This window comes from Catharus ustulatus, chromosome 17 (genome assembly GCF_009819885.2).
Source record: "Catharus ustulatus isolate bCatUst1 chromosome 17, bCatUst1.pri.v2, whole genome shotgun sequence".
NCBI lineage: Eukaryota > Metazoa > Chordata > Aves > Passeriformes > Turdidae > Catharus > Catharus ustulatus.
In genome coordinates, this window is record NC_046237.1 from 12,395,930 (window position 1) to 12,417,156 (window position 21,227).

General features: G+C 44.5%; 1 protein-coding gene across 2 annotated transcripts in view; it reads right to left on the bottom strand.

The window, feature by feature from the left end:
- Positions 1–404: 404 nt before the first annotated feature.
- Positions 405–21,227, bottom strand: part of LOC117004204 (transient receptor potential cation channel subfamily C member 4 associated protein) — a 34,707-nt gene continuing 13,884 nt past the window's right edge. Inside the window, exons 5-19 of one of the 2 annotated variants that reach the window (XM_033074791.2) lie at positions 20,373–20,428; positions 18,737–18,865; positions 17,483–17,684; positions 15,829–16,017; positions 14,668–14,810; positions 10,390–10,521; positions 9,646–9,704; positions 7,579–7,680; positions 6,178–6,261; positions 5,801–5,891; positions 5,160–5,300; positions 3,922–4,030; positions 3,634–3,746; positions 3,231–3,437; positions 405–2,314 (exon numbers count right to left, since the gene is read on the bottom strand). In XM_033074791.2, coding sequence (XP_032930682.1) covers positions 2,177–2,314; positions 3,231–3,437; positions 3,634–3,746; positions 3,922–4,030; positions 5,160–5,300; positions 5,801–5,891; positions 6,178–6,261; positions 7,579–7,680; positions 9,646–9,704; positions 10,390–10,521; positions 14,668–14,810; positions 15,829–16,017; positions 17,483–17,684; positions 18,737–18,865; positions 20,373–20,428 — 1,895 coding nt within the window. In that variant the 3' untranslated portion in view covers positions 405–2,176. Of the gene's footprint in view, positions 2,315–3,230; positions 3,438–3,633; positions 3,747–3,921; positions 4,031–5,159; positions 5,301–5,800; positions 5,892–6,177; positions 6,262–7,578; positions 7,681–9,645; positions 9,705–10,389; positions 10,522–14,667; positions 14,811–15,792; positions 16,018–17,482; positions 17,685–18,736; positions 18,866–20,372; positions 20,429–21,227 lie in introns of both variants that reach the window. The other variant, XM_033074790.2, reaches the window with a different exon arrangement.

Sequence of the window (21,227 nt, forward strand, 5' to 3'; positions counted from 1 at the left end):
CCAGAGCCTGCTGCCACATCCATGGGTCTGGTCCCTCTCACCATGAGATGTCCTGAGGCATCTGGCATGGACAGACATCCCAAAGGAATGTGGCCCAGTTGGGAGTTGCCTGTGACCCTTTGTGCACTAGGGCAGAGCCTTTTCCCTGGAGCCCAGCACGCTCTACCCCTGGAGGAGCTGCCAGGCAGGGCTTTCTTCCCTGCCCTTCTCTGCTGAATCAGCCCAAAAGCAAAGCCCAGCCTCTGCTCCCAGGCCTGGGAGGACCCCCAGAGACGGTGTGGGCCCAGGCCCAGGGGCAAAGCCAGAAGCAGCTGGGCCCAAACTGTCTTTAAAACACAGAGAGGGGAGTGAGGCTGCAGGGTTACAGCAGCAATCAGTGGATTAACTACACTGTGGAAAAGGTATCCCTTAACTTAAAAGCCTTTTAATTTGAAGCATTTATTTTTAAAGTGTACATCTATTACAGTTAAGAAGAAGCAAAGATACACCAAAAATACAAATACCCAAGAACAAAAAAGTACAGATGAGAAAGAAATGAGCTGAGGGAAGGGAGGGGAAGGGTGGAGGTGACCTGGTGAGGAACAGAGGTGAAGCTGCCATGGCAAGAAGCTCCCCAGGGTACCCTCACCAGAGCTGGATGTGGCTCCCAGGGAGGGACACCAGGATCCCCAGGAGCTCCTGCAAGGCTCCAGCTTTATGCACAAGCTCAGCAGCTCTGACCCCACTGTGAGCCCAGAGAGGGACACTGAAGTGTGGGAGAAGAGCAAGGAAAAGGGAGATGTCCAGAACAAGTCCTGCCCCTGGGGCTGGAGCCTCCTTCACCCCTCCAGCCCCAGCACAGGGAGCCTCAGGGTGGTTTCATGCTGCTGGCAGCCACGAGACAAAAGGCTGAAGCTCTGGGACAGCCTCACTCCTTCAGAGCTGGTCATCTCATCAAATAAATTAGAAAATATTAAAAAAATTCAGATGTATGTTTCAAAACTGGTCTCTTAGCTGTAGCTGCAAGACATGTTTTTGACTTAAATGTAGTGGCTTAAGTGCAGTGTATCTCATTCCTGGGTATGTGAATGTGTTGGAGCAACATGGTGTTGGTGAGCAGACAGGGCAGGTGCAGGTTTGGCAATCAAGACTGCCAAAACCCCATTCCCCTTTTCCCAACATATCCTACAAAATTATTTTCAACCAGGAGTGTTTATTCCTAGCTTTTAACACATTCTGATTAAAACAGATCCAGGAAAAAACGGACATCTCCAGTAAATATTGCACTTTCAAGATTAATGTGTGTGTTGATATTAAAGACTGAAAGCAGAAACTGACATAAGACTTCCAGGCATAGCAGGTTAACATCAAGAGCAATGGTCCTGAAAAGGATTTTAAAACCAGATTAGTTACCCAAGAAGGGACAAGCCGCAAGTTTAAAAAATTAGTACATTTTAATGCTAATGCTCCGTGAAAAAGCCAACCCCTGTCGCAATTCCACCACTGCTGAAATGTCTCTGTTCTCCAGCACTGCAAAACACCTCTGGATGGGAAGGATCTGCAGGAAGGACAGCAGGAGCAGAGGTTCTCTCCTAATGCACAGATAGATTTAGTACCAAATGATCCAAAAGGTGATGGTAAAGAGGTGACTGGAGCTGGGCTCTCAGGAATTCAAAGCACACACACGCACACACACTCATGCTCTAACCAACCCCAAAGCCCAGCAGAAGAGTTACAGCTGCAGCGAGTCCTCGTGGTGGCTTTGCACGTGGCTGGTGGTGGGGCCCCACTCAGCTGGGCTCCTTGGACCTCACACTTGGAGGGCAATTGCTGTGCTTTTCAACTTGCTCGTCCTAGCAGCCCTGAGAGAGCCACACCTCAACCGGCACATACAGAGAACCCTCACGTCAGCAAAACCCCTTCTGCCAGCCCCACCGGACTGGGAGAGAGGAAAAAAAATAATACAGGCTGGTTTGTGCAGGTGATTATTTTTATCCCAGAACAACTGGAAGATACATCCCTGAATGTGTTGCCCAGAGCTGTCCGAGTCTCAGAGGTCAGGGCTGGGGGCCGGCAGGGGCAGGGGTGGGACGCTCCGCAGCTCCAAGCTGCACACACACACTACACAGCGAATCCCTGAAAAGGCCCGGGCTGAGAGGGAGCCTCTGAGCTGTCTGTCAGAAGCTGGAGCTGGGGATTACTCCTCAGAGAAGTCTCTGTCAATGTCCATGTACGCCTCGTCGATGTAGCTCACTATGGCACAGGGGGACGTCCGGTCCGGACTGAGCAGTATCGAAACAGTCTCTTTCCAGTAGGTAAAACTAATACAGGAGCTCTGTGGGCACAGACAACAGGGGGTCAGAGGAAGCCATGGCAGGAAACACCTCCCAAAGCTGAAAATCCCTTCCTGTTCAGCCCCAGCTGCCCAGCCCCCAGTGTGGATTCCCCACTCTGCCCTCCCTCCCTGGGGCCCCAGCAGAAAGGCTGTAGAGGTGCACCCTCTACAATCAGCTGCCCACCCTCCAGATGCAGACAAGGACTCCTGGACAAGGACTCTGCTAAGAGCAGCACAGGGTGACCCCAGCCAGTACACCCACAATCCCAAACTTCTCCTTTACTGTCCAGTCCCAACATAAACTGGGACCCTCTGGTGCCACAGATAAGCCAGTGCTGGAAGTAGCCCCCACTTCCAAGATGACACAAAAACCAACACACTCTGCTCAAACCCTTCTGCATTATTCCCTCAAAGCCAAAAGACCACCCCAGCAGTCCAACACCACACCATGTGTCACACACCTAACTAGGTAATTGGCTATTTCTACCCACCAGTGAGCCAGGACAAACCAGCTCTGGCACAGAAACCTGCAGGCTGCTCCCTTGGCTTCCAGCAGCTACATCAGATATTTATCCTGCACTGTCTGTCACATCAGGAAAAGGGAACAGTCTGGCTAAGGTGCTAACTACTCTGGGAACTGGATTCTGTCCTGCCTCCCCTTCCCTGGCCAGCTCTGCCTTCTCCACCCCACTCAGCACTGGCAAGTCTCAGTTCTGTGTGCCAGAGCCAAGACCCCAGGCTCTGTTTCCAGCACCTGCCTTGGGGCAGCCTGACTCTGAGATATGAAAAGCACCACAGGAGTTACAAGGGGCAGAACTTCCTCTCTCGTTTCCTTCTCAACCTCCCATTTCTGCCAGGGGACTGGCAGGCAGGTGCTGCTGTGATTGACTCCTGCCATGCTAAGGGGGTCACATACATTTTCTAAGCAGGTGCTGTCTTTATCCTTGTTGAGGTAATGCTGCTGCCAGAATCGCAGGAGGCTGTGGAAGTTGTTCAGGATGAAGCCAGGGTATTTTTCCGTGTATTCCATCTGTTGCAAGGTGCGCAGATAAAAAGGGAGCTTTTCTTTCCTTCGGGCCAGCATTAGGATAACTAAACTTGTGTTCAAACAACTGACATTTTCCTGGAAGTAAAAATGACACAGCAAAAAAATCTGAATACCAAGATACCTGTTGTATAGATGTACCTATAAAACAAGCCCATGGAAAACACAGAGTGTTCCTGCACACAGGAAAAAGGGACATGGGTGTCCTCAAGGGAAACCCTGCTCACCACTCCAGTCCCAGCAGGCAACTGCAAGGTCCCTGCCAGCTCCTCACCTGTGTCAGTGTCTGTACGTGGATAATATTAATGAGACGGAAGAGGAAGGACATTCTCATGGACATCTGGGACATGTAGGACAACAGGCGGCACTCGGACAGGACTTCTGCCACTGCAGCGAGAGGACAAACACCATCACCAGCTGCTGGAGGTTCAGACATGCTGACCCAAGCACTGGGGCAGTAAGAACTGCTGCTCAAACTTGCATTTCCTTGTCTAACCCCCAAAGTGTCCAAGCCCAGGTTTAATTAACCATTCCCAGTCCCACCCCATTGCTCCCTGCTCACCTTTAGCGTCAGACTGGTTCTCAAAGCGGTCCAGGGACAGCGTGATGCAGCGGACGAGCATGTTTGAGTCCACCAGGGAGCTGTTGATCTGATTTAAAAATATCTGGAACTGAACAGAAAGGTTTTAGTGATGCATTTAAAAGATTTAAATATATTCACACTCAGGTTCATTACCTTTTTGTTATCTCTAACAAGGTAAGAGGAGACATCACTCCCAGCCCTGCCTCACCCAGCCCAAGCCAACACTGGTACTGAGGGCTGACCAAAGGATCCCTTAAAGACACAATGGAATGGAAAAATGCTATCCTAGCATCCCTAAAATCTCTTTTGAAGCTATGTCACTTCAATGAAAGTGAGATTTCATACACTATTTGTTTGAAAAGAAGGGGAATTCCTGCAGTTCCATGTTTTTCCACTCTGATTTTGTACAAGCAAACAGCACTAGGGAGGAATACAGTGAGGGAGTCACACAGAATGAGAACTACATAAGAACTAAACCCAGTTAGAGATCAATAAATACAAAATAAAAAGACATTCTCTAGAATATTTAGTTAATTCTAGTTAATTTACTAGAAAAAAAACCCCAAATACAGTTTTCTTTTAAATACATTTATACATCTGTTCTCCAAGGTCCACCAGACCTAATAGCAATGAAAGAAAAATTACAGTAACAAAATCAAGAATATAAGGCCATTCAAAACCTACCCACCAGCTGATGTTTTATGTTCAAAGTGCACAAGAACATGAAACCACTTTGCACAGAGCTGTCCATTGATGTGCAGCTCAATTTTATAGTTAATTACACAAGCCATGGCTTCTTAAAACATCTCTAAATTCAAATAACATCAAATATCTACGTCTGTTTGCAGTACCAAGTATTTTAAGCCTTATTCATGAATTCCCAAACTCCAGTAAAAGACTTTTTGAAGCTGTCTCAATGTCCACAACTATCACTTAACTGCAAATCTGGCTACTTCACAGGAAATGTTCTACTACCCTTGAGCCTGACCTTAGACCTGCCTGGTCATGGAACAGAGTGATGTTTGCTGACCAGCTCAGGACAGCTGGAGCACTGCTGAAAACACTGAGGGGGGACTTTGGCAATTCACCCCTTCATGTTTATTGTGCCCCAAGCTCTAAAACCACACCAAACCCAAATGAATCCGAGTTTTAGTGCTATGTTTGGATATAAAAGGGTGTAATCTGAACCACAGGGGGCAGTTTTTACAAATATTTACCTTCTCATCAGTGTTGATGTACTTGTTGAACCTCTTAAATGCATCAATATTGAATTTCATCAGCTCTCCCAGAAGGTCAAAGTAACTCTGAAGCACATCCCGTGACTTGCACTCACTATCAACAATGCAGTAGAGAATATGCTGGCAGGAGAGGAAAACATGTTATTGCCACAGCTCAGTCCAAGCCAGCAGCACAACACAGACTCTGATTTCATCAGTATTTGAAGCATTTATCTGCAAGTTCTTGGGTGACTGAATGTTGTGACAAGAATTCAGATGAGTCTCCTGTTAAAATAACTTCCCAGTGATGCAGGTTATACAAATGGCCACATCTGGCTGCCTCAAGCAGAATTCACAGGGATTTTTTATAAGTGTTCCCAGTATTTGTCATATTTAAATAAGGGGCAGTTTTTTATTTATTATTATTGTTGCATTTATTGTGATTTCTCCAGTGTCATCCTGATTTATCTCCCTGAGTGTTTATTCCCCCACTACTGAAAGGGGGAAGCTTGAGTGGCCTTCATCTCCCTGTTGAGTTTTAAACCCAGCATAATATTTAACACTACATTTTTATCCACTTTTGCTTCACTGCAGATAAATCCTTCTTGATTGCTATGGAGGATGCCTGACAAACTCCTTACCTCCAGGAGTCCTCTCTTGAGGAGGAACATCTGGTCTGCATAGGAGGTGGTGCCTCGCAGAAAACTTTCAACAGCCCTTGCTTGCCAAAACCTGAGAAAGAAAAGAAAGGAGGTGTTTGTTAGTTTATTTGATCACAACTTTAATTTAAATCCAGTTTCCTGATCTGTTTCATTCTACTCTGAAGCTGGAGTCAGACCTGTTGATCCTGCAGAAAATCACTGGCTGTGATTTCTTCACACCTGTACTGCCACTACAGCACAACAAAGCCAGACCTTTCCACAGTTTGTTCTGCAGCATTCTCAGCTGCTCTAAGTTGGATGAAACCAAAGCTACATCCAGGGGTCTCAAACAGCTCCCAGAGGCAAAGAGAACCCACCTGAAGGAGGATTCTGCGGGTTCCTTCTTCATCACCTGAAGCAGTCTGGTCAGCAAACCTCTCTTCCCATCACAGACAAGGCTCCTGCAGCAGAGAAATGACAGCTGAGTGGAAGGGCTGGCCAAGCACTGAGCACTGAATCCAGTCACTGCTTCAGGGCTCTGGATGCTTAAAATCTCAGTATTGAAGTACACAGTACAAATATTGTGCTAGTTCTACCAGCAGAAGAGTTCTCCTCCCTGCCCTTGCAATACCTGCAACACAACTTTCAAACAAGTCCATAACAAAAACTTTCTCTCAGAATTTTAATGATTTCAGAAATACCTATTCACACCTTGTGTGAATCAAGAGATAAGGAAAAAAATACTATATTTGAACTTAGGAATGAAAGAATCTCCTTTTTTTCCCTCAAAAAGTGTCAAGAAAAGTCTAAATTCCATTTAGGAGGCAGAGTATGGGAAGCTGGGTGCTACATGAGGTGTAGAAAAGCATAGAGGCTGTACAACTGCAATACTGCCTGTATTAAACAGCACCTTCAATGGAGTATCCACCTGCATTAAACTCATACAGAAGTAATGCCTTGATCTCACATATCAAGAACAGCAACATGAAAACTAAATGCTAAGGGTGAAAAAACCCCCAAGTTCTTCCCTGTGAGACACAGTATTATGATAATAACTGTAATCTAGAAATCCTCTTAGAGATTCCCTTTTGGAGTGAGGTAAATCTGCTCTGTGCACACCAAGTCCCTGCTGATACCCTGGGAGTATTCTGACAAACTAAATTCTGCAAACAACCTTCCATCTGCTGAGATTTATACAGCAGAACCACGTATTAAAGAGATTATTAGATCAAAACAGTTCATCTAACAGATATTCAAATGTAACAGAAGAGATTCTGTAAGTGGTTTAACAACTTAATCTAATTTAGCTTATTCTGGTTATTAGCTGCTCTTAAAATACTCAGAGCAGAGTGGGTGTGCTTGGATGTGCTCATGCAGCCTGGAAATGGACACTGATGTGTGCACACACTGCCAGAACTAAGATTTATTAGTAGGAGCAATTAATGATTTGAGGGATCAGATCTTTCCAGGTCTGTCTGCAATGCCTGACTTGAAGGCCAGACATCACAGTGAAGTCTGAGCCATGAACTCAAACCCCTCTTTCAAGAGGTTTTAAAGCTGCTTTTGTTTTTATAACACCTTATTCTGAGCATGAGCACACTGAGATTTGCTAATGACCATCAACATCCCACAAACCTGGTCACCTCCCACTGGAAGGAGTCACTGAAATGGAAGTGTGGTGGACAGACAGAAGCCAAACCAAACAGCTGATGTCAAACTCCCAGTCTAAGTGCTTCCAAAACTCAAACTGCCAACCCACACCCTCAGTCCTCTCTCACCTGTCAGTGTTGACAACTGCATCCACTTCAGGGATGTTGGCTTTGTGGGAGATTGCACTCAGCTCATTCAGTTCCTGGCTGTTCAAAAGGAGATACTTGTTCCTAAAGCAAGACAGTGGGGGAGGAGGGGAGAAAAGCAGGATGAGTTCAAGAAGCAAAAATGCAATTCCATGGAAAGCAGAGCCACAGGCCTACAAGGGCTGCAGGACTGGGCAAGCTGCTTTCTCCTCACAGCATTCCCACCCTGCTCCCTGCACCAGGCCAGCCAGCTGCAGCCTGGGAAAACCTCCTCCAAAATTTACCAAATGCCACTTCCAACACTGACTAGCTTTGAGATGATGGTTCTTTGCTGACTTGTGTGGTATCTTATGGTTTGTAAATATTTTTTTTGGATAATACTAATTAAAAAAAAAATCTCAGCAACATTTTGCTCAATTTCAGATGAAAATAAATATTATATAGCAAACTTTTTCACAGCCTGAAGTTTTTCTCCACCTTATAGTGATTGTTCTTTTTAAGTAATAAATCTCTTTCCAAGTAAGAAAGCAGAAACTGCAAGAAAGGACTCAGTCATCCTGGCATTTGATCATCTGAACAAACTTTACCCTGGAAATATTTAAAAACATCATGAAATGTAAAGATCCAAATAAAAACAGATATAAACCCCAGGGACATACAATAATTTTTTATCAAATACTGAATTTTTCATAATGAAAATAAATTATTTTGTCTGTAAAGTGACCTAATGCAGGATAAATGTGACAGAGTGGAAATGTAATCCAGGGGCTCCCTTTGCCCAACGGCAGTGTGCTCCCTGAGAGTCTTTCTGCTTCCAAGAGCTCAAAATCAGACAGCAAAGATTCCTCTTCAGGACAGCTCAGGGAGCAGAGGATGCAGTGATGAGTGTGAGGCTCCTTTTGCTTCAACATGCCATCAGGTTAGTGCTCACTGAGGCTCTTGTGTAAAGACTGAACAGCTTTCTGCAATGAGAACAGACCCCTTCCCTCCCTGTAAGAAACAGTTCTGCAAGTCTGGTTTGGACACAATTTCACTGAATTATCAGTGAAATATCAACATAAAGTACTTTGCTCTCATCCTGTCCTCAGTTAACACAGCTTATCTGTGATTTCACAAAAAGTTCATGTAGTTATTTAAACCCCTCAAACAGATTCCACACATGCCACTTGCCCAAATGTTACAACTGGGAGTTGTTTTCTGCTCTAGCAAGCCTGAGATCTTTTGTAGCAGCCACTTAAGTAGTAACATCACCTGCAGAGATTTTATTGGAAATCCTGGAGCAATTCCCAGGCAAACAATGTCTTGCATGAAGGATTTACAACAGGTCAGCATCCCCTCCCTGTCCAGCAGCTCCCCATTCTCAAAGCTAGTATTCCACAATCAAAAAGGCTGATATTTGAAATCTATCCAACAGGACTAAAATCCTGCACAAAATCCCAGCCTGGCTCTAGCAATGAGCAGCACCTGAAGTGAACATGCCTCCAACATACACAGGGGTTTGGAATGAAGTGGAAACCATCTCCCAGGACTGAAGGAGAGCAACATGACACTGATGGAATGCAGGATGCAATTCCACAAGTCACCAACACCTCTGTACCAGGAGCACAGCATTAAATAACCCCAAGCAAACTGCACCACCCCTCCAACTACTCCACCAGACCCAAGTTTTCCTAAGGATGCCTTTTGAAAGCAGACAGAAACTTTCTTCTTATTTCCCTGGCTCATTGTCAGCTCTTGGGGAGAAGGCAGAAAAAGAGGAAAGCTGCCTCCTTATTCCTTCAGCCAGAAAGTGTTAACTCATCCTGTGCATGTTTCAGCTCATTTCAACATGAGACAAAATGGCCTGGATTTAATCACACCAGACATATTCAGACATGCCCACCACAATGCAAATTCTTAGGCTGTTTCAGCAAGAGCTGAAAGGAATATGAAGTTTAGGGACAGCACAACATTCCTTTCATATGGAGCCTGCCCCTTGCTCAGGACACCTGGAACCACAGCCAGGCAAACAGCACCAAGCCACAACCCACCACAGCTTCTCATACTCACTCATGGTGGTCACTGAAGCTCTGAAGAAGCCTCAAGAACTGTATCTTTAAAGTAATGTCCTAAAAGGAGAAAAGAACAATAAAAAAAGCATTATTACTTGAGTATTTTTGGCTATCATTAGTTACCAAGCTAGCATGAAACAGCTGCATGGAAAACCTTTCTGAATCAAAGTCCTTTGGAGAGCAGAGCAAGTGACTTGCATAAATGGAGAGGCTGCACTTCCCAAAATAGAAGTGGAGATTGCCTCCAAGCCTATGCATATAACAGGTAATAATTCCTTTTCTCTGCACAGGCAAAAAACCTTAGGATTGTCCTGATCAATTCAGAACATCTAGGTTTGGAAAGAAAGAAACATATGAAGAGTCCAGCACAAAACTCAACCCCCCTAAACCTGACTGTGGCACAATTTGTACTCTCTGCCTTTACTAGGTATCATTTCTTTGAATTTTGATTGTCTTCTACCTCTGGCCTCCAAAAATTTACTCCTTTCTCAGTTCCCAAAATGGACATGTTGCTTAAAACCAACAAATGAACTAGCAGGGAGGGGAGAGGCTAAACTGGCCCTGCTAAATTGCCAGCATGAGCCAAGGATAGACTTCAGTGAAATCAATCATCCCCCAAAATCTGAATGCTAGCACATCTCAAGTCATTGATTATACAAACACACAGTTACTCAGCACAGCTCCTCAGAACTGTGTGCCAGGATGACAGTGAATTGTGATCAGAATTGCAGAAGTTCCTCACCGGGCTGCAGTCACAGTTCTGGTTGTGTCCATGCAGAACCAGGGCTGAGGCTGAGTGCTTCCTCCAGATGAGTTTGTCAAACAGGTTATTGAGGCCAGGAATGAGTCTGAACTCTGCTATCATTTTATGAACCTGGGGAACAAGAGAGGTACAAACAGGTCTGCTCCAGCCTCAAGCACAGATTTAATGTAGTCTGGAAACAGATGGGCACAATGATGTCATTCTCTGACAAAAGGATGTGAGTTCTTGCATCAAACAGCAAGTGTTTGTGTTAATCACAGCAGTTTCCATTTTGTGGATGTGGATAGAAAACAGGTATTTTGGGATAAAGCTCTTCCCCAGTGCTTCAATTAACCAGCGTGTCTCTGGAGCAGCTTTGGGCACCAGGACATCACTTCCAGCACACTGAAAATACATCTACAGCAAAGAGCTGAGCTGGGGATAGTCTGCAGCCACTCATTCCCCTCCGTGTCCTTTCCCTCTCCACACACAGCAGCTCAGGCAGGCCTCTGATGACAACAAAACCCATCAATACTGGTTTTGTTCATGTGACCTGAGCAGAGTGCAGCAGTAACAACCACACCACACCGTTCCTCCAGGTTAAAGAGAAGCAGAACTTTAGAGAAAAAAAATGTCAAATTGCTCATGTTCATTTATCAGTCTGCCTTGTACAACTCTTTTATTCATATAAACAAGCTAATAATTTTGGTGTGAACAGCTGTTTAATACCTTCAGTCCAAGCTGGGATACTTTTAATGTAAGGAATTTAGAAGATGAGGATTAAGGAAAATAGAAAGTGAAATTCTTATCAACTGTAGGCCTAGGATAAGCATTATTCCTTGAAATGTGGTTAAAAATAAAACCACATGACTGGAATATCCAACATTCTACAAAAATTAAGTGCCCAAGTAATGGACATGTTCCTTAAAATCAACAACAAAATCACTTAAAAATATCCCAGGTTGCCCCAAGATCCAGACCAGTAGCATTTCAAGCAGATCAATCTGCTTTGCTCTATTTACTCAAAATACGTGAATGAATCAAAATATCTGAAGCTGATGCTCATTTACAGGTTTTAGTTCTAGTTTGCAGCACAGCAATGGCTTTTTGCACTCCTCTTGGCTGTAGCCACCTGCTCTCCCATCTTTATGGAAATCACATTCCTGCTGCTGAACACCTCAAACACACCTGAGGAGTATCCAGCTCCTTCCCACCCCACCCTCACTGCCCTGACAGATTGCTGAGCTTGGAGTCCTCTGGTGCTCCATTATTTTGAAACACTCTGGGACACTTTGGTTCAGTACAAAAACAAGCTCTGAGAATGTCTCTGAACAAAGTGCTCCCTGTAGTGCCCCTGTCCCTCCAGGGCACAGGCACAACAGGAGGAAGCCAAGTGTGTGAGCTGCCTGCAAGAGCCTCAATCCTCACTAAAGGAACAACTCTTTATGCTCAGTTTCAACTCCTGAATCTGCTCCTTTCCAAATGACTCAGATTCCACATCTGTGCAGTTTAGTTTGCTCAGCTCTGAATTCTCACCTGACTGAGCTCCTCAGTCACATCACTGCCTCTGCATCACTCTCTCCCAGAGCCCAAACTCATTACAACAACTGTGCCAAGACAATCCCTGCTCTGTATCAACCTTCAAACTATGTTGGCTTTTTCCTGCTGTCATCCAGCTTCACAGCAATTGCTCTATTGCTTTCTCAACACTAAAACTGTCTCTGCTAAGCTGAGTTTCTGTGTGTGAAGTGTGGCTCCCTACAGCAGGAGCAAGGAAATCAGCTGATGGCTCTTCACCACAACACAGACACGCAAGACAGCCTAGAAAAATACATAAGGAAAGTAATTTAGGGTGTGACCATAATGAGAAGGCAGCAAAGGCCCAGATCTGCAGAGAAACACCACTTACTCCCAAGGGTGAGATCATCCCCAACACGGCAACAGGAGGAGCCAAGTCACTGCTGCCACAGTTATCAATTTATGCAAATCAGCCAGCAGCCAAGTTTAAACCAAGGATTCAGAGATTCATTTGGGGACAAGTGGAGTTTGGGAGGCTGCACCTTGCTTCAAGCAAACGCCAGACCATTATGTTGATTATTACAGCAGACTGAAGCAGCTTTGTGATGCCCTTAATAAAATTCTATGCAAAATGAATCCAATCTAAAACCAGCAAGTCCTCTGGCTGCTCAGACTCAAGCTACAGATCCTGTGCTTTTATTCCTTCACAGAAAAGAGACCAAAAAGCAGCTGAAATGCTTGTGTGAGGGCTCTACTGCACTCTGCTGTGCCTGCATTCCAGGGCTTCACATGGAGAACAGTTCAGCTTCAGTCCTTCCTCTGCTGGGTTCTCAGGAAGGGCAGGGGATTCACATCTGCCACACAAGTCTTACGCAGATTAAGGAATGAAGGATGTAGCATGAGTTTTAAAGGCAGAGGATTTCTCAAAAAAACAAAAAAAAAAACCGACAAAAAGAGGACAAAAAACCCCCAAGCCAACTCCTCCAAAAAAAAAACAAACAACAAAACAAAAAGCCCTAAAAAAAACCAGACAAAAAAACCTGGCTCTGGACAAGAAGTGTTTGGGAATGCAGAAACTCAAATCATTCAAGAATTCAACTCCAGTCCTCTATCAGTCCTGGGAAGTGAACTGCAGGCCAGTTTATCTTTAGTTTCTCCATTTGCACAGGGGCAGAAATAGCAGATGAATTATGAGAGTTGTGTTCCCAGGAAATTAAAACATAAATTCATCTTCAAAGCTAGCTCCAGCAGCAGATTTTTTGCCTTGTCACATTTGATAGGAACACACCAGCAGTGACCCAGGGAGGGAAGGAATCCAGCACCTCCAGCAGCAGCAGGATGAGTGTAGGCTGCCAGCAGCTTCTGCAGTGTCTATAAACCTGCATTCTTGTGGGGAACTCAGGCAGGGATGAATTATCTGCCTTGATACAATGGAAAAGGCAAAGTCCTCCTAACAGATCCATGTTCTGGTAGTTTCAGTTATGTTTTGGGCTTTGTTTACATTTTATTTCATGCCTAACAGAAACAGCATTTCTAAAAGGAATGACAACATGATTAGGAGTTGTTTATGGTCGTGACTGTGGTTTCTGCAAGAATTACTGGTTCCCTCTGCTGCATCTTATGCAGAATCTGCTTCTCTTAATGCCAAGTATCTGCCTATAATCACAGAATGCCAGGATGGTTTGGGATGGAAGGGATGTTAAAGCTCATCTCATTCCCCTACCAAGGGCAGGGACACCTTCCACCAGAACAGGCTGTTCCAGGCCCCAGCCTTGAACACTTCCAGGGATGGGGGACCCACAAGCACTGCTGCAGGTTTGGAGGAAGAGGTCAGTTATGTTTGTGACTGAGCTACAATTGCACCTGTATTCAGATGAAGAGATTTAGGAGATTGCCCCAGGGAATGTTTGTGACTGATACCCTGGGAGGTGACTGCTAGAGAACAAAATACTCCAGATAAATGTGCTCCAACTCCTGCCCACAACACAGCCTCTCCTGCCTCACAGTGCCTTTCAACAACTCACACCAGTTTGGGCCTCCCAGTGTTCAGGACATCTGAATGCCCCTGCTATCCCTGCTGAGCTGAGCAGACTGCCAAAGCTGGAAACCTGTCAAAACTGCACCAAGGATTGCTTTGCTTTTCCCTTCCCAACGTGCTTTTGACCCATTTAAATCAAACCACAGCTGAGTTGCAGTGATTGGTTCTTCATAAGCCTGTGTGAGGCAGAGAACACTTTTTTTTAATTTCAAAAAAGAAGAAAGGCAAAGGAGCAGATAAGTGGGATTTCCAGGTAGTGACCAGTGCAGACACCACTGAAGTGCATCTTCCCAGCTAGGAGTTTAACAGCATGCTCACACTTTGCCAAGTGATGGCAATATGCTGCAAAAATCATCCCAGAACACTTCCAAAAGTGAAAGCAGCCAAAGAAGGGTAAGGCCTGAAGGGGTCCATCCAAACTGGCCACCAGGAGGGGAGAGAACACCTGACTGCAGTTCCTGCAGCATGCAGGCACCCACATTCTTCCTCACACAGGAGGCATCCCCCTGCACTCCTCCTGCAGCAGAGCAGAGGGTGACCAGCCCTGCCCTAGCTGTTCCCAGTGAAACTCTGCCTGTTTTCTGGACAGGGCTGCCAGGATGGGACTGCCCAGATTTGAACCTTGAGCTTTGCCCTGCTGTTTGTGTGTCCATGACCTCATTAATGAGCACTCAGGTTTAAAAAGGCACCAACTGTGAGTGGGAGCATCCACTGGGGCTCACCTGATTCCTCTGCCTGCCCATGAGCAGCACACAGAGAACATACAGCACCTCCAGCTTGTACATGATCTCATGCATGATCTTCATGGACTGGGGCAGCTGTGTCCTTGTGGAGGTGTTGGCCAGTCCACTCTCATCTGAAGACTCTGAAAAAGTCAGCAAAGACGTGAGACTGAGGCAGCTTCAACAGGAAAGGATTTGTTACAGTTGTTACTTTTTACACTGAACACTGCAGATGCAGCAGCAGCACATCTGCTGGAATTTTCTTAACTGAAAATAGTGATGTACAGGGAATAACCAATTTGAATTATATGAAGGAGAAAAAATACAGCTGAAAATTTATAATTCTTTTTCCATAACAAATTAAATGACAGCATCTCCCAAAAATAAGTAGGCTTGACTAAATGAATTAATAGACTACTGCACCAGGGCATGGTAGAAAGGTAATAAAAGTAGATGGGATATTATCACAAGCACTTACTATTAACTCTACTTTCATTTCATACCTCAGTACCACTATTCTTAGGCCACAGTTAAATAAATTTCGTAACCTTAGAGAGAATTACCCTGCTAAGAGCAGAAACAGGAGCACAAGTACTTTGAGTTCTACCAGACATACACTGCATTTTTGTCATACAAAAGGGTGAAGAAACAAACCACACATGTGCTGTAAAGCATTTCCCTAAGGTTGCATTAACACTTCCACTGGAACAATTATTTAATTAACTTTTTAATTTAGCTGGAACCACCTTTCCTTTTTAAAGAACGAAAGGGCCACATGCTTGGTGTCAAACATTTGAACCCAAAGTCATGAGCCAGAGTTTTAGACCAAAATGCTGGTGAAGCCACTTACCTCAGGAGTGTTAGTTTAAACATTCTAGAGGAGGTTAGGGCAGAGGATGCACAGCACTTCAGTGTTAGCTAGGCATGCAAAGGGCACACATTGCTGGAGGATCTCTCCTTTGGCGAATTTTAATTCAGTAAAAAAATATCACTGCTACACGAGAACAAAACAGGAGTCAGACCTCAATGTTGATATGTGAGCCCTCCATGCAAGAGAAGGGGAATCAGGACCAGATGACAGGAAAAGCAACACGTGGCAAACCCTGAGGAAGGTTTAACACGCACCAGCTGCTGGTGGGTGGAGGGATGCAAGCCAGCTACCTGTACTGCTCTGCTCTGCCTCTTCATTTGCCACTCTCATCAGTGCATCCAGCACCAGGGCATTGTCCAGCCAGGTGTACCACTCCTCCAGCTCCTGCAGGAAGCTGGAAGTCCCTGTTGTTTCTGACACCTTGCGTGTGGCCAGTTTGCACAACCGCTCAATGAAGCCTGGAATATTCAGAAGTGTAGCTGGGAAAAAAAAAAAGATTTTATTATTTTATTACTATTTAAGATCACCACAAGGTACCAGCACATCTATTTTAGGAATACAGAAGTGTATGGTTAAAAAGATCTGGTTAAGAAAAGCTGAAGATAGAAGAATTCAGTGCACTCTCTGTTAAGGACTGGAAGAGAGCATCCATACCCCAGGAATAATTCAGTGCTGTTCTCCAGTCTTATCAACTGATCTGACTGAAAATTAAGCTGGCAGAAATAAAGCAGCCTTTGGAAGGGGCAGCTCCACTCCCCTTTCCTCCAATTTCCCTCCTGTGGTGTTGGTGTGTAGTCACTGAAAGGCTCCCTGCAGCAGCAGGGAGAAAAGCTGACAGCTTCTCAAGTAGGTTCCTGGATTAGCTCCTCATGGAGTAAAACAGGGAGAGCACACCACAGCAGCCCCTGGTGTGAGGGTCTGGACTGTGCAACTGCACCCTTGGAAAGAGCAGGGCAAGGACAGAAGTCACTGCTCTGCAAAATGTTTGGGGAGGTGCATTCTGCCCTCAAGAACAATTTAATTACAGGACCTGTTTATTAAAGATAGATGGCTAAAGCTTCACTTCCCACTTGGGTGGCAAGGAGAAAAGGACAAAGAATTTGGCCATGAACATTACATGAGAGTTGCAGCTCTGAAAGAATAGTTCCCTGATAAAATTTTAAAAATAGAATATGCTGTTCAGCCTTAGAATTAGTCTCTGATTGTGCCCATAAAAATGATTAGCTAAACATTGGCTTGGCATGGGCCTATGCAAATATCTGCTTCAGAAGCCCAAAAGCTTTTCACACACTAAGAACTGAAAACAGCAGATTCTACATCTAGTTTAATTTTTTCAATCCCTACTCATTCTTCTAGGCAAGATTCTGCACTGAGAAGTACTCAGCAAAACAAGGAAAGCTGCACTGTGCTGAGATCAAGCCCCACTGATTTCCAAGGCTGGTTTGGTAATGCTGGCCAACATAATTAATAATAAACACACTTCTCTTTTTGATAAAGACATCCTGTTCAGGACAACATCAGATAAAATCAGAGAAGGAACTGCTCCAACAGCAACCACACTGCAGGCAGCTTTAGTTTAGAAATTCATATTTTATGGAGGACACAGAATTACTGAGAGCTGCTAATGGGAAGTCCATGGATGTGGCTGAGACACAGAGAACAAATGCAATTATTTTAAGCCAACTATTTTCAGAGAGTGCTGAAATGACAGAAATTAACCCACCTAATTAGCAGCACCATCTGAAACCAAAAGCTACAAAGTTTCACTAAACATGAAATAATATTTCCAGGAAACAATCTGAGGGGCGTGAATCAAGAAAAATGCTTTATAAGACAGTATAAATATAATTCAGTATCTTTCAGAAACAACAATGTGACATTGAAAAGAGGAAAACTTTATACATTGCTGAGATAATTCTGATTTGTTCACAGCACAGCAATTACCTTGATTAATTTCAGCTCGGGAAGGACCCAAGTTTTTTTTCTGTTGGGCATTTTTGGCCAGAAGTGTGTGCTTGTCATCACTGCCTGTGTCCAGCTCCGAGATGGTGACAGCCAGGATCCTGCAGAAGTTGGCCAGCTGCTGCTGGTCAAAGCTGGACACCAGGCTGGCCAGGTTGGGAATATCATCCAGCTGGATCATTTCCTGCAGGAGGCAACACCAGCTCAGTCACACGTGATGGTCAGTAAGTGAACACAGATCCTCCCTGGGTTATTCCAGTGTTAGCTGGGATTTACAACTGTTGTCAGGCTTAGCAACTCCAGAAGTACAGACATCCACATTTTAAACACTATTTTTATATTTACAAAAAATTGGGGGCCTTTTCTAACTAAAAAACCTACAAAACTACAACCTAAATTAATATATAAATTTTGTTTAGGTATTAGAAGTTTCAATTTTGTTTTCCAAACCTGTCTTTTGCTTGAAACTCACAGGTAAGAGTTTCTAAATTATTTCTCAGCCTTTTTATCATAAGTTCTTTTTAATAAAAAGATGCTGAAAATAGCTTTCAAAAACAAACTACATTTTTGTTCAAATACACTAAGCTTGTTTCCTATTTCAGGAAGTACATTAACCTCCATCTTATTCTAAATAATAAAGTGTCAAGTTACAGACTCCTGGCCTTCTCCACAAAATGTACAGAGACACTTTCCAATCAAGGTTTTCCCAAGGTTACATCTTGAGTATTTTACTTGTATCACATCAGGGCATTGAGTTGCAATGATGCTGGTAAATAAGTTCAATAAACAGGTTTGTGCAGAAGATTTAAGAGCCCTGTGTCCCTAGCCTACAACTTCCCAGAGAGATGACAAATGCCCAGGAATACAGGAAGCCTTCCAGATGTGAAATACAATCAGCAGGCAAGGATGAAAACTTTATGAGGTTCATCTTCTTTATTTGTAATATTGGCTGTTCTTTAATGACAGTGAGGTACTCAGGTCATGGGGACACAGTTCCCATCATTCTCTGAGCTGGGTAAAAGCACTCCAAGTATGACAGCACAAGAAGAATTTGTTTTCTTCATGAGAATTGACTGAAGCTAATTACCAGTGTGAACAGGCAGGTTTCAAATAAGCTACAAGAAGTGAGAATGGCAGCCTAGATGAGTATCCTCAGCAACTCTTCAAAGAAACAGCCCTCCTTCCTCCACTGGCCTGAAAAGCCATACAAATGATATCAAGAAAGCAGTAACTAACCTTTTTAACTCCCAGGATATCTTCAATGAGCGTTGCAGTTTGTAGGAATGTCTTTTTGTTTGTCATCAGTGTAAACAGGAAGAGCACAAAGTCGTTTCTCTCTGCCAGCCGCCGGGTGACCCCTTCCGTCTGGAAAGGAGCACACACAGAGCCAGTGAGAGCCACAGCCAGCAGCCCCAGGGCACAGCACAGGCAGGACAGCCCTCCAGATGATGTGGTGCTGAGCCAGCTGCTCCTGAAACCAGGAAATGCTGTGTTTGTGGCAACCAAAAGCATCTCCTGTCCTTGTCTGAAGTCAGTGTGGTGCTGGCAGCACTGCCAGGATGAGAGGATTCACCTCAAGGCAGCTGTTTCCTTGTCAAATCTAAAGCCAACCCTGCCTGCCTGGGCACACCACAGGCCTGGCTCTGCTTTGCCAGACAAACTGTGACCAGCTCCATGCATGGTCTGCACACACAGCAGCTCCTGAACCCTCAGCTCTGCTCTGCTGAGCAACCTGGATCAAGCACTGGCCTGAGTGGGGTGATGAACCCTAAAGTCAGGCTGAGGCATGCAAACCCAAGTTCAGGGCTGCCTTTCATCTCTGAGCTCTGAGGAGAGCACAACCAGGCTTTCCTGGAACTCACAGCTACATCCTCACTGCTTGAAAAAAGTGTCTTATCCATGGCTGACATATTCCCAGTGCCCACAGAACCAGACTAGCAAAGATAATTCCCCAATATTTACAGTTATGCAGAAAAAACAGCTAATATTGCCCACAGACCATTTCTGATCCTGGACACCTCTCATCCAATCCCAGCAGTAATACCAAAGTGAATTAAAACAGAGCAGTTAGTCTAGATATCGAAAACTTGTTTTTTAGCATACCATGCTATTCTCAGTTTGCAAAAGTTGCATTACCTGCAGTTAAAAAATAAATCCAAGCCAAGGAAAAAAAAAGCGTTCCCTCTCCTCCCCCTCCCATGTGTACACAGAGCCTTATCAGTGAGACATGATCTAGTAAGACTCAAACTCTGGAGATTGGACTGATGACTTTGCAACAGCTCCAAGCCACTAACTGGCTCTTTTAAAAATTTTTGTTAAACAATGTTCCCTAGGTTATGGAATAATGAGGTGTGTGATGAAGTAAACAATCCTGAGGATGTTCCTTGCATGCATAATCTGAGGCCTCTGACTTTTAGCTTCAGGATTTTAATGACGAGGTATTTCCAGAGGCCTCTAACGCAGCACCTTCCTTTGCACTGGTCTGTCACAACTGAACTGAACTAAAATCCAGCACATAGAGTTGCAGGATCAAATTTAAAACCCTTTGCCAGCCCCAACTCTGAATAAGACCAGCTGTAACTGGGCTTAACAGGCATCCATTCCCAGCTTCAGATTTTAAGCTGGAACATAACAAAGGCTGGCACAGCTTTCCTGTGGAAACACACAGACAAAGATCCAAACAAGGGAACTTGAGCTTCACAATGCAGCTCAGAAAACAAATTATTTTAGCAGCACATCAAAATACAGAGTGATCCTGTATTTAACTGAAGGAATTTTAATGCAAAGTTTCAGAGTAAGTTAAAGTTACACTTAAAAGAGTCTGTTGTCTTATCAAGCAGATGTAAAAAGTGACCAGAAGAGCTGTACTTACACATATACAGGTGTTGTACAGTATGCTTAAACAGTCCTTGATGAGGTCATCACTTACTGCAGAGGAGAGAGCAGACAGTCAGCAGCCATTCCCTGCCAAGGAACACCATTCCCCATGGGAGGGACACAGAGAGCTATGGCATGGGTGACAATTTCAGGCTGCCAGCTCAGGGCATACATGCAAATGTCTTATGGGATAGAAGCCACAAGAAACACTCTACACCCGACCTGTTAGACACTAAATTATTTTTTGCATTAGTGAAAAAAATTACAATTCATGCAGTTTGCTCCACTAGAAACTCATGTTTCTTTTCTCAGCACCTGGACTTCATAGAAAAACTTTCAATCTGCTTTACCACAGCATTTCAATATTCAGAACATGTTTTCAGTACAGACCTTCAATTGCCTAAAGCTCCAGTTCAAATCACTTCACCTTTGAAGTTCCCTGGCTGGCAGGCACAGAGTGCACCATGACATTGCCTTCCCTCAGCAGGGCTCAGGGAACCAGCAGAATCCCAAACAGAGGAAATGAAAACACTGCAGCCAAGCTGCTCCAGCAGGAAAGTTGAGCTGAAGCCACTGCACCCCCTCTCCTTACAGCAATGTGGAAATGAGCAGTCACATAACAAAATGTGTGCTGCTTTCCTGAGCTACTCATCTCACAATCTCTGTAGCTCCCATTACATAAACAATGTTTTGTGGCTTATTATTAATATTCTTTCACTGTAGCTGCAGCCACAGGAACAATAAGAGCTTCCACTGATTGCAGATTTAGTGCTTTGAGTCAAGTGTGCTGTGCTGAGTGCGTGAATCTCCAGAACTGTGCCAGAAACAGGTGACCCTCCCAAATCCCAGC